General features: G+C 43.2%; 1 protein-coding gene across 1 annotated transcript in view; it reads right to left on the bottom strand.

The window, feature by feature from the left end:
• CNNM2 (cyclin and CBS domain divalent metal cation transport mediator 2) overlaps window positions 1–15,354 on the bottom strand; it is a 117,489-nt gene that overhangs the window by 12,202 nt on the left and 89,933 nt on the right. Inside the window, exons 4-7 of the mRNA XM_042018506.1 lie at window positions 12,039–12,182; window positions 6,010–6,147; window positions 3,748–3,917; window positions 1,229–1,322 (exon numbers count right to left, since the gene is read on the bottom strand). Coding sequence (XP_041874440.1) covers window positions 1,229–1,322; window positions 3,748–3,917; window positions 6,010–6,147; window positions 12,039–12,182 — 546 coding nt within the window. The remainder of the gene's footprint in view (window positions 1–1,228; window positions 1,323–3,747; window positions 3,918–6,009; window positions 6,148–12,038; window positions 12,183–15,354) is intronic.

Genomic DNA, 15,354 nt, shown 5'->3' with positions numbered 1-15,354 from the left:
GATGCCACAGGTAATTTCCAAATGTAAGTCTGGTAGAAGTGACCATGCCTGGCCCGTATTGCAAAAGCCGAGGGCACGATGCACTTGTACACTTGTCACAATTCCTCATGAACATGGCTGCTATTACTGAGATAAAATCCAGCCAGTGCTCTACATGCTTTAAAATCTCTCAAATCTCAAAAAGTATAAGCTACCTACCAAATTAAAGTGCACGTAATTAGGGAATTAGTCTTGCCTGTAAAAGTAAGCTCACAGAGGTCCAGAGAACTGCTGTTGATTGTAGAGTCTAACAAGGTTACAATCACAACTCACAAAACCATTTCCATTCCACCACCATTTGATAGTGTGCACACACACGGGTACACACAGGTAAAGGGAGCACTCCTGAGTGCACAATTAAAACAAGCTGCCTCTCAAGTGGAATATAAACCCTGCTGTGACAGGACACAATTTCAGCATGAGAAACATCTCTCCCTGGAGCTGCACAAGGGGCTTTGTGTCAGCAGAAGGCCAACACCAGCTCCAGTGCCCCAGATCACCCAGCAGGGCTGTACATTTCCAGCTGAGGTCAAGATCTTAGTGGTGACACTGCTGGCATTAAAATACATCATCAAATGCTGAAATGCAGCATTGGAGCCAACACTTGGTGGATTATACGACAATTCCCTGACCTGTGCCAGTGAGGTGGTGGCTCGTGTGGCCACCACTTGCGCAGTGGGAAGTGGCTCACACTCACCCTCAGACACCACTTCTTCGCCCTCGCTGATTTGTCGGGTACATTTCCACATAAGCTGACAGGAGCAATCGCTTTTCCGGCCCTGCTGTCCCCCTTTCTCTCCAGACAGCTTTAGACACAAGACTGGTAAAGAGAACCATGCCCAACCTAACCGGACAGCTGCTCCTCGCACCACTAGATGTCCCTCTGCCACTAATTATTTATTCCCATTAACCACTCTGTTACCCGGCCACGAGGAAAACTACAAAGCTTTCCACCAGTATCAACCACATCCCTCACTGAAGTCAACACTCACATCCTCTGGGAGCTGGCAAACCACTGCCACCCGCTGGGTTCCGGAGTCACCACCGGCCCCTGCCCCCAGGGACACTGTGCCAGGCAGGTGGCTGTGCTGGCAAGGAGGTACCAATCCCATCAAGCCCCATGGACACAGCCAGGCAGGACTGTGCAGGAGTGCAGACTGTTCCAGAAGCAGAAGATAAGAGGACATACCTGGTGATGCTGTGAGGGCCATCACCCCATAGTAGGAAAAAGCACCAGCTTCAAACTTCATCCCCTCTTTCCCAGCCTCCACTTCCACCTTCCCCTGTTAAGGAAAAGGAGAGAGAGCTGCAATTAAAAAGGACCATGGCTCTCAAGGCACAGGATCAGACTTGAGCCCTGAAAGACAGTTTTGCCTGACAACCCTAAGCAGTGTCATGGTCCCTGCAGATGGTAACAGTGCCTGAACAGGGACAGACCCTGAAGGGCAACAGGCATTTGTGCCCAGAGCTACCCTGGTCTTTGGTGCCTTGTGGCCAGCATAAGTGTCTGCAGAGGAGCAGGATCAGGATCACCACACAGCTTTGAGGTGGTACTATTGCCCTCCTCCACATGCTGCCAGGCTGCTTTCCTTTACTGCAGAGTGAAAAAATACTCCCCCAGTAGCACAAACTTAAATGCAGCACAGTCCTCTGGGATCTTGAGGCACCTAGACATTTTGGGGCACAGCTCACATTCACACAGAATTCCCTCTACGACAAACATAGAAAGGGAGATGGAAGATAATGTGTGAGGAGGCTGGCTGCCTACACCAATGAGATTTTCACAGAAGCAAAGCCATTATTCCTGAAGGAGCAGCCTTGGGGCTACTTTGGTCTTCTTGATTTCTAGCAGTTTTACAGATTCCAGCACCCTTAAGATCCTGCTTTTTCGCAGAGTCTTGCCTACAAAGGACCCTCAGTGCTTCCCAAGCTGTACAAAACTTGCCACGCAAGTACACGTGTTTCTGATGTGGGCTCAACCAAATGTATAACATTATGTCCTACACACGACTCCAGAACAGAACCCACCACATCAAACACAGCTGTAAAACATCCCAGTCACTCTGGCATACAAGTAGCCAAAAATAATTGTCTTCTTAGTGGGGCTTGGTTTTCATGTCCATCCATCCTTACTGCACTGAGACTCACAGCACACCACTGCAGACAGAAGAGATCTCATGCAGCTTTCAGGCTGAACTACACAAAATTTGGAATTTCAGGCAAACAACATAATTACCTGCAATGCTTTCCCTCTGGCTAGGTTGGGAAGGGGAGACAGACTGCCCATCCCAGGTGCACTAAGAAGACTGAACATCAGCTGAACACAATAAGGTGAAAATAAGGCAAAAAGGTAGAATTTATTTCTAAGTGTTTATTTAATTAAGCCCTATTTAAAACAAATCATCATGCCTTTAAATTTACTGTACTGGACAAGGGCAGAAAAAGGTGACAATGAACTCAACCTGCATGAGCCCTGATACCAAGTCAGTTTACCTAATTGTCCCAGATGAAAAAAAACACAAAATCTCCCTAGCAGGAAGAGTGTGCCCAGCTCACAAATCCACTTTCCTGCTATCACAAGCAACAGTTTCATATAAATCCCTTTTAAAACCAATTTCACTCTGTGATACAAAAGTAGCTTATTGCTCCATTATAAGCCTTCCAAAGGGTACAATTTTGTCACCCAGGCAAAGACTGGTTATACACAAGAAGAATATACATTTAATTGTCTACTGGCACACACTTACGGTGAAGGCATTTTTGGTCCCTCAATGTGAGAGAATAAGTCCAAGCCCATTTAAATAACAAAAGCCGAGTATTTATCCCCTCTTGATCCTGGCAGAATCAACCTTGTTACCATTTTTACAGTATGTATTTACTGCAACACTCACTTTTCCAAATGCATTATAGACCTGGCATGCTGTGTTGGCTAAATATTTATTGATTGCAAAATAGCTCAGAAAGAACCGATTGTTCTTTTGTATCCCCATGTCCTCTATTTACATCTTTGCAGCATTACATCAGGAGGATTATCTTGCCTCTGGAATATTTCAGATTGTAACGATTCAGGATGTAAGAAAGAGCAGTTAAAGAGCTACCAGTGGCTCCTCAAACTCTTGGAAAAAAAAGGTTTCTTTTTTAACATCAATATTATGTTGAATCCACAACATAGTATCCCAATGCTCTCATAGTTGTTTATCACTGACAGTGTTTAAACCCATGCCTTCCCCTTTTCTATTCTAAAGGCCATGTTAAGATTTCAAGCCCTGTGTTAAAACTTCAGCTACAATGCCTGTGCTTTTACAACCAAAACTGATTTTTGGTTGTTTAGGACAGAAACAGATGAACCTTTCCAGCAAAATCTCTCTGAAAGGACGATTCCTGTTTAAATGGTGCTAGATAGAAACAAAATTTCTGTGTAAAGCTTTACCTAAGCCATTCAGCCCTTCCTGACTGGTAACAAAACCTGGGAGATGCCAGCACTGGAAGCAGTGCTGTACAGAACACACAGAAAACAGTCCTCCCACAACAACCAGGGCTCCAATCTAAAAGCCACACAAGGGCAGGGATCTCAAGGGAGATCAGGGATCACAAGGGCAGGATAAGGACTTGGATGGCAAACAAACTTCAGCAACTGGAAGAGGTATAGAGGGGCATATATCAGGAGATAAAGGGTTTTGCACATATCTACACAATCACATGTCTGACCTGTAAAATGAGAACAAAGTAGTCGACGGGCTTGTTTCGCTGGTAGAGGTAGTGTTCTGGGGCTTTCTTGTTCTTCTCATCGTATTTCAGCTCCTGGATGACGTTGGGATGTTTTAGCAGCCTGAGAAGGATCTTCTCTGACATCTGGGATGGACCAAATGCTTCTACTTCTATAACACAAGATACAGCTTGGCATTACATCTCATATGCCTGGCAAGAAGTTAGCAATACTCGTTAATAAGCATTTGCCTATAAAAGACACACAGATGCAGAGAGATCCATTATGGAATTGCAGGTTTCCTGTCTTTTCAGACTGTTAGATTTGTAAAGGGGGGGAAAAAACCACAGTAACACCCCAACTTCCATTACTGAAGTATTTTTCAAAACAACCAAAAAACATGTCTTCATCTGAAAGGGAAAAGAAAAAGACATTCTTGCCCTCTTGAGAGTTCTGATTCACACAGTTGTATAAATGCAAGAGCTTTACAGCTGGGGCACAGAGAACCTTTGAATTTGTTTTTTCCTTCCCTAAAAGCTATTAAAGTCACTGCATTTATTGCACTTAAATAAAATAAAAAATAATTAATTACTGCTTGGGGCCTAGAAAGTTGCTCTAGAGAGATGCTCTATACAAATCAGACACAACTAGGGCTGCCACGGCTCATATGGGAAGAGTTACTCAAAGTGAGAGAAAGTACAGGTCAGTTCAAACCATGTGGGACTAATGCCTGACACATAGAACATAATCCCTATCCACTTGATCTTCCGTGTTTCCAACAGGAGCTGTTTGAAGCAGAAAAGCTCATCCTTGTATGGGAGAGGTAAGCCACGGACGACGAGAATTACACATGCAAATTGATAAGCTTTCCCAACACCTCATTTCAGAACAGGACCATTAACAACCCATCATCTGCTAAAGATACTATTCTCAGTTTAGACCAGAGAAACCAAAACTGTAGCTTTCATCTTTTTTAGCAGTGGCTTCACCGACAGACCTGTATTTAAGCTACACAATCCTTTCATCCACAAAACAAGTAGAGAAGCAGGACTGTAAGACTATTTCTGTTGAGCAGGTGTTTATGGAACTCCATCAAGTCTTGTACACTACATGAACAACAACTTGCTTGCTGTTAAATCCACATCTTCCTGTTGAACTGCTTCCTTTCACCAAGGACATGCTCATGTGCACATGAGCCGTAGGAGTCCGAGCCTTCTAAGGAATTACTGCCCCTCAGCTGAGATGTGATAACCGATCATGTACATGTTTCTTTCAAGTCACAGAGGCAAAATAAAGCATGGAGACAGACTAGGAGCATCTAGGCAGGCAGTTACTGCATCTTAGAGGAGGGGAAGTCCTAACTTCCAAGTGGAGCTGGCAAACTTCAGACAAAACAACTTTATAATTTTCCAACCATGAATATATGTTGAACATGGCAGTGAAAGACGCCCGTCTGAAAGGCCTGCATGTGGGAAGTCTTTATATGTCAAAGAGAGACAGCACAAGCAATAGGAAGGTATTTTTCCACAAGCTCTCCTGTTTAAAGGCCTCATCTCTGAGGTGAAAAGACCAACTTTACGACGAAAGGCAATATCAGCCGCAAGAAACCATTCAAGGCCCTGGTCTGTCTGCCAGACTGCCCACCCAAGGGCTAAAACATCAAGGTGTTCTGGGATGGAGACAACTGTCCTCTGAAACCTGAAGTCATCAACGGAGGTCACACAAGCCAGACAGAAATCCATTTTAAAGAGTACAGTTCAACCACCTGTGCAGTCTGCATTAAATGTGTCGGGAGAGTTTTTCACTTGGAGTCAAAAAGTCTCATGGAACAGGTTTAGACCTTCCTGCAAAAAGTCCGGCATCTCTTTCTGGAGAAGGCGCCAGAGTGCAATTACAGCCAGCTGGCCAGTGGTATCGAGTCCTCTTTGGTTTGTTCCCTGAGCTCTTCCTAATGGGGTGTACTTGCTAGTCGTTAATCTGACGGACTCTAGACATGCAGTGCGGCACTTGGCATTCATCCTTACCTTTCAGACCAATTTAAAGTTACTGGTCCACCCCTGGTATATGTCTCAGAGGGTTCATGCCGACACTGAACACAGGAGAGGAGAGAATTTAAAAAGAAAAACACAACAGTGGCATTATTTGTCACCCCACAATCCAGCCTCCCTTCCCGCCTGTACTGTCCCACCCACCTCACCGGCCTTTGCTGACAAACTGCCTCCGAGGCTCTGGCGCGATCACAGAAAGAGATAACCCGCACTTGCCTGTTGCCAGGAACCGGTGCATTGCCAGGAGGAGCTGCGGTGATATTTTAACCTTCATCTCGCTGTCTGTCTGCTTGAAGGCAGAGAAGTCCTGCTTCCTGTCCCGATGAGCTACTTTCTTTTTCGTCTTGTTATCAGCTGGGGAAGGGAGGGTGGGAGAAGAAAGGAAGGAAGCGATTTCTGTTAGAACGGGGTCCAACATGAACCGCGCTGGTCGGAGTCAGTCAGGATGGCCACGTGGAGCAGAGGGTGCAGGCAGACCCCTCTGCAAAGCTCAGCTCATCAGCACGCAGCCCAAACCACAAACAACCAGGAGTTGTGTGGCCATGGGCCCCTGTCCTGCACGGCCAGGCACCCCAGCCTCTGTCACTTCTCTGTCACCTCGGTCAGGGGAAAGTCTCTGCTTGCCAACACCTGACTGCAGAGCAGCTCTGCATGCCACACCTCAGGTGGGGAGAAGTCCCGCTCAGTGTTACTGAACATCAAAAGGTGGTGTTTTACAAGCATAGCTGTGATAACTGTTTATTACATACACATTCCTTAGAAAATTCCCAGTGTGTACACAGAGGAAATAGACAATAACTTATTTCTTTTGCTGCACCACTGGCTTCACTGACTCTCCACAGCTGTGACAAAATCTGCATGCCTTTGGTTGAAGTATTCCCAATGTCTGGTATATGCAGTTTCTTTTGTCCTGTACAAACTTCAGCAAAATCTGGCAAGGTGTATAGCCTGCAGGTGGGAATCTCTGGCCACTTTACAGGCACTGAAGCCAGAATAAAGTACAGAATAGCTTCAGAAATTCAGATATGGGTATTTGCCTGCTAGTGATTTTGGACTTCTGTTCTCTATTCAGCTAAAAACCTGCCACTTGGTTCGTCTGTATCTTAAAACAGGCTCTGTGGCGAGGAATCCCCATTTGTGAAAGACAACATGAAAGAGACACAAACAACTCAGGAATTACTATCTACCCGCTGAGCTGATCTCCCAAAATGTTTAGGAAACCAGGTAAGTGGACAGCTACAGGTATGTTGGGGTATGGTATACATCAGTTCCAGGGAGAAGAGGTCTCTGCTCAGATAGCAGGGTGCTGCTCCTCTCTGGTGACACCACATGTAGGGTGGCAGTGGCTAGAAGCAGCAGAATGCTGTCAGACAGCTCTGAGCTCCACAGAGTGCAGGAAACCCAAGTGTTGAGGCAATTCCTGTGAGCCTCTCAGAGATGAGACATGGCTCAGGTTCTAGGGCCTTTCAGGGAGAAGATCCTAACAATACCACAGCTACTTGTCTATCAGCCCCTTAGTCAATTGGTGTAAAATGACTGGACTTCTGAGGGACCACAGGCAGCACTGGCACATCAATTCATGGCAGAGGATTTGGGCAAGCACACAAAGAGGTGTAGGGGAAGCTGACACTGTGAAACTGCACATACTCCCACATGCTTGTTCAGATTTTGGGTTATAAATGCAAAGACAATTGAAGTGATGCACTGTAGCAAGGAAGCCACTGAGGTGTAGAGCCCTTTACAAGTCCAAATACATACTACAGACTACTTAAGGCTCAGAGTGGCTGAGTTTGAGGCTTGGAAATGCATAATACTGGTAATTTACAGGCTTCTAGATTTTCCCAAGTCACCCAGTCTTTTAGACATGAGTACATCTAGAACCTCAACTTTCCAGGAACATGCCTCCACTACAGAACTATCACAGACTCAACAGCAATACTGTACTGACAGTAATTTACCTACTCGATATATCTCGAGCATATTCTGTGAGCAGTGCAAATCAGAAAGTTTGACATACTTGTTCCCAGGCACATGGAGAAGAACAGTGATGACCCATGCCCTTTTTCTTCTTTGAAACCAGAAGCCTCTTACCCTAGTAGTACTTTACCCAAGACTTGGACTACATCAGGGACTGCAGTTTCTCTTCCAAAAGCAGGAATAGAAACCACTGAAGGGAGTGGCTACAGACTAAAAACAATCCCTGCCTTAGTAATATAGTCTGAGACAGACCTTATCTGTACTTGCAGTTACAGGAAAGATGGATACCAAAGCAATGGAAAATGAACGGGAGAAAAGTCCTCTAGAAGCTCTCACTAGGTCCTACCTCTTGTAAGAGAGAAGAAGAATAGAAACTGCTTTTTCTGAAAAGCTCAGAGAATGTTATTTTTAAAGCACTGTATCTGAGGTGTTTTCTCACAAGGAGCTCCATCAGGGAGGCAAAAATCACAAGTATTGGCCCTGGGACAGGGAAACATTTCCTTTGACAGAGCTGTAACACTGCAGGCTTCACACTGCACTTCTGGTACCCGAAAACAAGACCAGCATCACACAATGGGAAGATGCCTTAAATCTTTCTGTCCATATCAGTCATCAAGGTAAGAGATCCAGGCTCTTACTCAAATGATGGGCAATTTCAACTCCTCCTATTTTTTTCCTTGGCAGCTTATCCAGAAATCTTCCCTCAAGAAAAACGGTACTTACAGCAGAGCCACATGGCTTAAAGCCATTATCTTGGCTTATTTTTGCAAGGGATGGTCTTAAATTGTTCTTTGCTATCCAAACAACTTTTGAGTTTCTTCTAAGACACAAGAACCAAGGACTGGATTGTGACTGATGTAACTGAATCTGAGCCAGGTATTTCCTGTCTGTCCTTCCTCTGCTAAGTGAGACGAAGACACAGGCATCTCGAGATGTCAAAGTGATCTCGGCGTGCTGAGGTGATCTCTGCTTACTGAGTGCTGGGACGCTGTTTGGTTCTGCAACATGAACAATGGGATGCATGAGGGATACTCTCACTACAACTTCTGGTGCGATATCGACAAATATTGCGAACATCTTCAGTAGGTTCTGGGAATATTCAGACTTCTCCTTCAAATCAAAGACAACAAGCCTGACCATGAGCTCCAGGCTGAGGCAGAAAACTCAAGAGGATGAATGGTCAAAACACAATTAAGGTTGTGATGTCTCTTGTAATAATCCTGAACTTTGATGCCCGCTGCATAAGATGATGAACTACTGAATGAATTTCCTTGAAGGAGCCAGCTTGGACTGGAGACAGCTACAGAACAGGCAGTTCAAACCTCAGATCACCCATTCAGTTGGAGGAGCAGGCAGGCTGACAGGCACTGCAAATGCACCCAGGCAATTGCTGGGGAAAGTCCTTGTTCTCCTCCTGTGCTTTTTGTCTTTAGGACAGAGCAGACATCTGCAGTGAGGTCCAGACAAGACAAAGAGATGATGAAACTCATCTTCAAGCAGAAAGCTAAGTAAGACAGGCCACCAGTCAAACCTGCCCAAAAGGATGAACAAGCAGTCTGTGCAGTCTGACACAGAACATACAGCTTTCTCCCCTGGGCCTCTGAGAAAGTTGAGGAATGCTCTCCCACCATGGCTAGAGCCATGGCAGCACAGGACAGATTCCTGTAGTGTGCCAACCATGAAAAAATGCTCCAACTTTTCAGTACTAAGAGCCAAACACACTGGCAGCTCTTCATCATGACACTGGCTGAAATGTGTCGTGTCATGGCAGAAACATCTTCTCTCCACCCCTTCAGAATCCCTAATACAAAGTCTCATCCTCAGAAGTACTCAGTATACCCAGATGTTGATGTCAGACATATTTAATAATTTTTCTTGCTCCTATCTTCTCCTTGCTTCCAACACCTCTGCAAGCCACAGCAGAATAGAGCCATATGAAGAAATACCACACATTTATTTGGCACCCTCCAGAAATTCAGCTGCAGAGTTCAGCAGTGAGAGCAGCTTTCAGCAAAACCTGTAAATACACTATTGCTTCCACCTTAACACAGTTCAAATGGTTTTTCATGGAAACGACAGAAAGGCACAGCTCCAACACCAAGGTCAGCCATTTCATCGAATTTCAAGTCTCCATCAAAGCAAAACAAAACATTTTTAAAACTTCAGAACAAAGTGTAACACTGCTGCCAGAACTTTACAAAAGGTCTCTTTTTAAGTAAACACCTAGTACAGAGCAAATCAGTCCAAGGGTTTCAAGCTGACTTGTTCTGAGCTGAGCAAGCCAGAATGGTCTAATAATGAACAGAATCAGAGGTGGGGTTGCTAACAGGGGCACTCTGATATCAACATCAAAAATAACCTGCCTTGACATATAATGGACAATAAAGCACCTTCAGTAAACCCATGTTCTCATTCATGTTCTCATCACAAAGCCAATTGGAGGTTGGCTGCCCAAATCCAAAACCCCTCACACCTCATGTGATCCTCACAGCTTCTTGGGATTTCTGGTCTCTCCCTTACTGCTACAGTATCCTTCAGTCTAAACAGTGGAATGATCTCCAGTGCTTCATAAAGAAATCAGAAGTTCTACTTCATGGTACTTATCAGGAATCATCCCCTAAAATTTCCTGCATCCTCCAAGAACACTAGGAAGTTTCCTTCCTGTTCTGAACCAGGAATTTTCAACAGTAAAAAACTATCCCAGGAAGGAGAGTTTCAAGTGAACTCAGTGTTCACCAGCTCTATTTTGTTGATATAGGAAGCCTTCAGGTAGTAAAATTAAAATTAAATTCTCACTTCCTTGCCCTCTAACATCCTATTAATGGGCAAGGCTTTTTTTTTTTTTTTTTTTTGTCCTGAAGAAGAACACAGCCTGATCTATGTGTTTTCTCTTAATAAACAAGGGAGGGGGAAAACTGAAAGCATATGCAGTGTCTTCACTCATAGACGCACATAAATATCTCAAAGGTAGACAAAGATAGGATATTTTTGGAGTATAAAAGGAAGCTTGAATTCAGCCTGCAAAAGCATTATGTTGTAACTCATTAGCCCAACAATTCATTTGTGAGGGTATGAAAAGAAATCAATACTAACTGGACTTCTGTGATTTACATAGTAATTAGACTGTTCAGCACGTGGTGAAACACAACTGTGATTTACATGAACATTTGGGTACATAAATACTGGTAAAATACTGACCAGGTACAGAAAGCATTTCAGGCAAAAACAAGTAAGTCTATCTCACAGTATAAAGTGCTCATTGGGCATTTGGCTTGAAGGGAGGATAGAAGATGCTTGTGTTGGCCTGAAAAAGATGCTGTAGAAACATTCCAATCCCATCCGTGAGGAAAGAGAAAGAAAGCAAAGGACAGCTGAACAGTGTTAAAGATACTTACAATTATTATTTCTACTATAATAGAATCTGGAGACATCCTTGTGCTGCATGCAAACACGTAGTGAAAAATAGCATCTGCCAGCAAGTGATGAAACCGCAGATAAGACAGATGAAGAGTGACTGAAAGAAGTCCTGTATGCACAGGCAGGATTGTGCAGACGGGGGGAGAAGCAGACACTTAGGTAACTGTCCAAGCTTTAATCTGGGAAAGAAAAGGGTCCAGATCTCTCAAGTCCCAGGTAATGGTTGACCTGCAGCATCATCTCCCTCAACACACGCCAACACAAAGAAGGAAGGAGCTGGGCTGAGTGATAAAAAGAGAAGGCATTTAGGACAGGCTAGTTTTCAGCTCTGAGGAAGACTTTCCATTCTCAAGATTTCTCACTGAGTGACAGATACTCTAAAGAGACTCCATTCCTCTTCCTTGAGGCATGGTATTTGCCTGCCTCCTGCTGAAGTATGGTAGTACATGGATTACAGGCCCTTGAGGCAGAGGGACAATAGGGCAAGATGTGGGAGATCATGAGCACTGTAACAAAGGTTTAACAAGCTACAGTGGTGAACAGCTGGCAGGAGAGAGCAGATTGTTGCAGATGCAAATCTTCCTGGCAAAAGGGTCAAATAAAGAAATTTGTCCTGCTTCTGAATTAATACAGCAAAAAGGAGTGAGGTTCTTATGCTGCAAAAACAAAAATTACTTTAACCATTTGAGGGATCTGCAGGTCATTTTGTTAAGGAAACTTCCTAAACAATTTGACTACTGAGATTTTAAATCAGCAATGTAACATCTCTCTAAACACAGCTATAAATACAATTGCTGCTGAATGAAGTCTTTATTCTCATCTATAAACAAATTGCAAATATTTCTACTCACTGTATAGATCTGTTTCATCCAGAATTTCAGACTTGATGATCTCTTCAATCACATCTTCTAAAGTGACAATTCCCAGGACTTCATAAAAAGGATCCCCTTCTCCTTCATTGTTTACTCTTTGCACAATAGCCAGGTGAGACTTGCCTGCAAGGAGACAAATCAGCAATTAAGACATTTTAGAAATTCCTGAATGATCAGAAATTATAGCAGAACTAGGGACACGCAGGTATAAAGAAAAAGACAAAAAGGTTGGTGTCGGGCTTTATGAAAAAAGGGGCAAAGTTTAACAATGCTTAAAATCATAATCTGATTTCTGAGATACACATTCCTGCATCACATAAATCCACCTAATGCACTAGAAGAGAACTAAAGAGATGAGTGTTCTTGTTCTAATGTCTTTCCCAGCAGAACTGTCACCCTGGCACTGAATTCATTATATTATCTTGTTGTTCTGCTTCTTGTCTCATGCATTGACAGAGGAAAGCCAGGCTGGAGCCCTCCTTTGCAGTGAGATCCCATGGACATTTTCCTCAAGCCTGGAAAAAACCAGCAACAACGACCAAACCACAGAAGCACAGGAACAGGGTAGAGGTGGGGAGAAGTCAGCCCCATCCATCAGCTCCTCTTTTTCCCCTCCCTTCCTCAAAAATAATTTATTTATATATTCTCCATATGGGGGGATGACACCTTATTTAGGAATTAATTAATTAAAATATTCAAAGCAACTGTCTGATCTACCAAAAGAAAAGCTAAGACGAGATTTAGCAGCAGTTCTAAAGATTCCTGAGCTCTGCATCATTCACAGTGAATTCCTAAAGTCCCTTCTGCCATAGGAATAATGATGGTAAGAATATCATCACCATGACCCTTCAAACTGGCCTTGATAACTTTGGTTGCCAGTTTCTCCAGCTGCCACTGAAAGCCAGTCCTTTGTAAAGCTGCATAAATAATAACATTCATTCAAAAGGTCCACCAAATGCCAGTGGCATTTTGCAGTACAAATACACAGACATCAGCATGCTTTCTGAACTAACAGGGGCTAAGAAACAGTGTCTCACACTCTTCTTTGCTGGTCTCAAAAGTGATACTTATCCCCAACTGTGGAAGACAACCAAAATAGTTCGACTTTGCTTAGACCCCTTTATAGGCAATAATGTCTGCCTGTTTTAAGATTCAGATTATTAGACTAACAAGCATTCAAACTATTCCAGCCCAGACTTACTCATGCTTAAAGAATGAAAATATCCCGAACAAATTAGACGAGGGAGGAAAACTTATCAACTACTAATATAAACATTGCATCAGGTCAAGTCAATTCACTTTGGTAAGTTTTTCACATCTGCTTTCCCAGGGACCCAACATAAGCAGTTAAAAACAAATTCTTGGTGAATGCTGTCTGTCGAAAGTTAAATTCTTTTGCTATTCCCAGCTTGTGATCATTTAAAAGGAATTTTCCAAAGCAGGGTCTAATATTAGACTCAAAATGAAGTTTCCATTCCACTTAGGCGATATTCTCACCAAAGTAACTACTGCATAATCTGATTGTCTTGGAGCTACTCGTTTAGATGCAGATGGACATACTTTAAATACCAACTACACAGCACTGCTGAGTCTTATCTTGAGGAGACCTTATTCTACAGTGAATTAATAGAAAGATGATTTGTGATTTTTAAAGTATCAACATTCATATTGTACTGAAGGTCTTTCACTGTGCCAGGTTTTACGGGTTTTATTTCTCTGCATTCCTTTCAAGACTTCCAGCTCTTTCTACTGCTCAATGAACAGCATTAAAGTGACTTCATAAAAGCATGAAAGATTTAAGTACTATTATTAGTGCCATTCCCTTGTAATATATTACTCCAACTATATCCTTTCAACAGAACAATGTTCAATAAGATCTGCAGCACAAAAAAAAAAAAATTACACAGGCAAAAGAAATATTCTGATTTATTTCCCAGTGCCTGCTCAGATATTAGTATATTTGCTTTCAAGTCAAAAAACACAGCTCCTTCAAGAACCATTTCTATCACAGACCAGAGCAGCTCATTAGCACATGCTTATTCAGCTGCTAATTCCTCAGGATATCTGTTCTCCAATATTAGTAAGTGGTAAGATCTGTCCAAGTCGGTTAAATTAAAAAAAATAAACTGAACCAGCCAAACAAAAATGCCAGAAGACAATGCTATCAACTCTGGGTTTCAGCTTTGATCAAAATCATCAAATTCCAGCCTTTTCCTCCACTTCTGCATTGCCTATGATAATGCTGAACTAGGTGATGAAATTTTAAATTTTGAAAAGAACAGTCTTTCTAACAGTGGAGTCCTGAACACATCTACAAGCAACATTAGAGATTCATGAAAATGGGATTGGGGAAGGACCTGAAGGGCTGGAAGTTGTGCACAAGTTTTATCCACAAAACCAGTTGCATGCCCTTTCCACCAGAGCGGTCCCCACCAAGAATTCAGGATCACTAAAATATGTTATGTTCTCCCCATCTGAGCAGCTGCAGGACTCTGATCTGAGCAACAGCACCTAATGTGAGATGTGTGACCAAAATCTGTACCAGCTGCTGCTCTCTTAAGCAAAGTGAGCTGATAAAACAGGAGTTATGGAGAGGTATCAGACATATGGTAACTTCTACAATGAAAAAGAAGGCTAGAAACACTTTCTTCTGGCCCAGCCACAATCTCCAATTTTTGGGGTTTTTCACTAATCACCCAAAGTATCAAGACCATTGAAACTTGTCAGCATCACTGGATTTTGGTGGGTAGCATCGATATTCAGTTCTACCTTCATTATTAAAACTACATGTTACAGAGAATTTATCTGCTGAGAAGAGAAATTATCCACACACACGGTGACACTAACCTTTCTTCCCTCCTGACTTCAAGTTTTCCTGTTCCAGACTTTATCAATCCAACATTTTGCTGGGGTCAGATGAATTTAAGCCAATCTAATAAGCTGCCCCTAAAAGGCTGCCTTTTGCTCCCAAGTTTTCTCCTTCCTTTCCATTGGCTCCAACGCTCATGAAGTTATTTGATGAGACAGACCAGATCCGAAAACTACATTTCTTGGGTCTTTGCAAGATAATTTTGACCCAGATCCAATAATTTGCAAGAAATCACCAGACAGTGGAACACACATCAGAGGTGGTGACGGAGAAGTTATGAAGATGCATTCCCAGGCTGGTTGTCCTCTCACCACAGAAGCCTGCAAAATACCCTGCACGTATGGAAGTAATCAAGACATAAAAGGCTAAAGGAAAAGCTAGGAGCGCAAAGACCTCTTTATACACAGTAAAAGAGCACAACACAGC

The sequence above is a fragment of the Corvus kubaryi genome, unplaced genomic scaffold (genome assembly GCF_017639235.1).
Source record: "Corvus kubaryi isolate FWS band 111438036 unplaced genomic scaffold, C.kubaryi_AGA036_p1.0 138, whole genome shotgun sequence".
In the NCBI taxonomy this organism is placed as follows: Eukaryota; Metazoa; Chordata; class Aves; order Passeriformes; family Corvidae; genus Corvus; species Corvus kubaryi.
The sequence above is the reverse complement of the archived record's forward strand: the minus strand, read 5'-3'. Positions and strand labels throughout refer to the sequence as shown.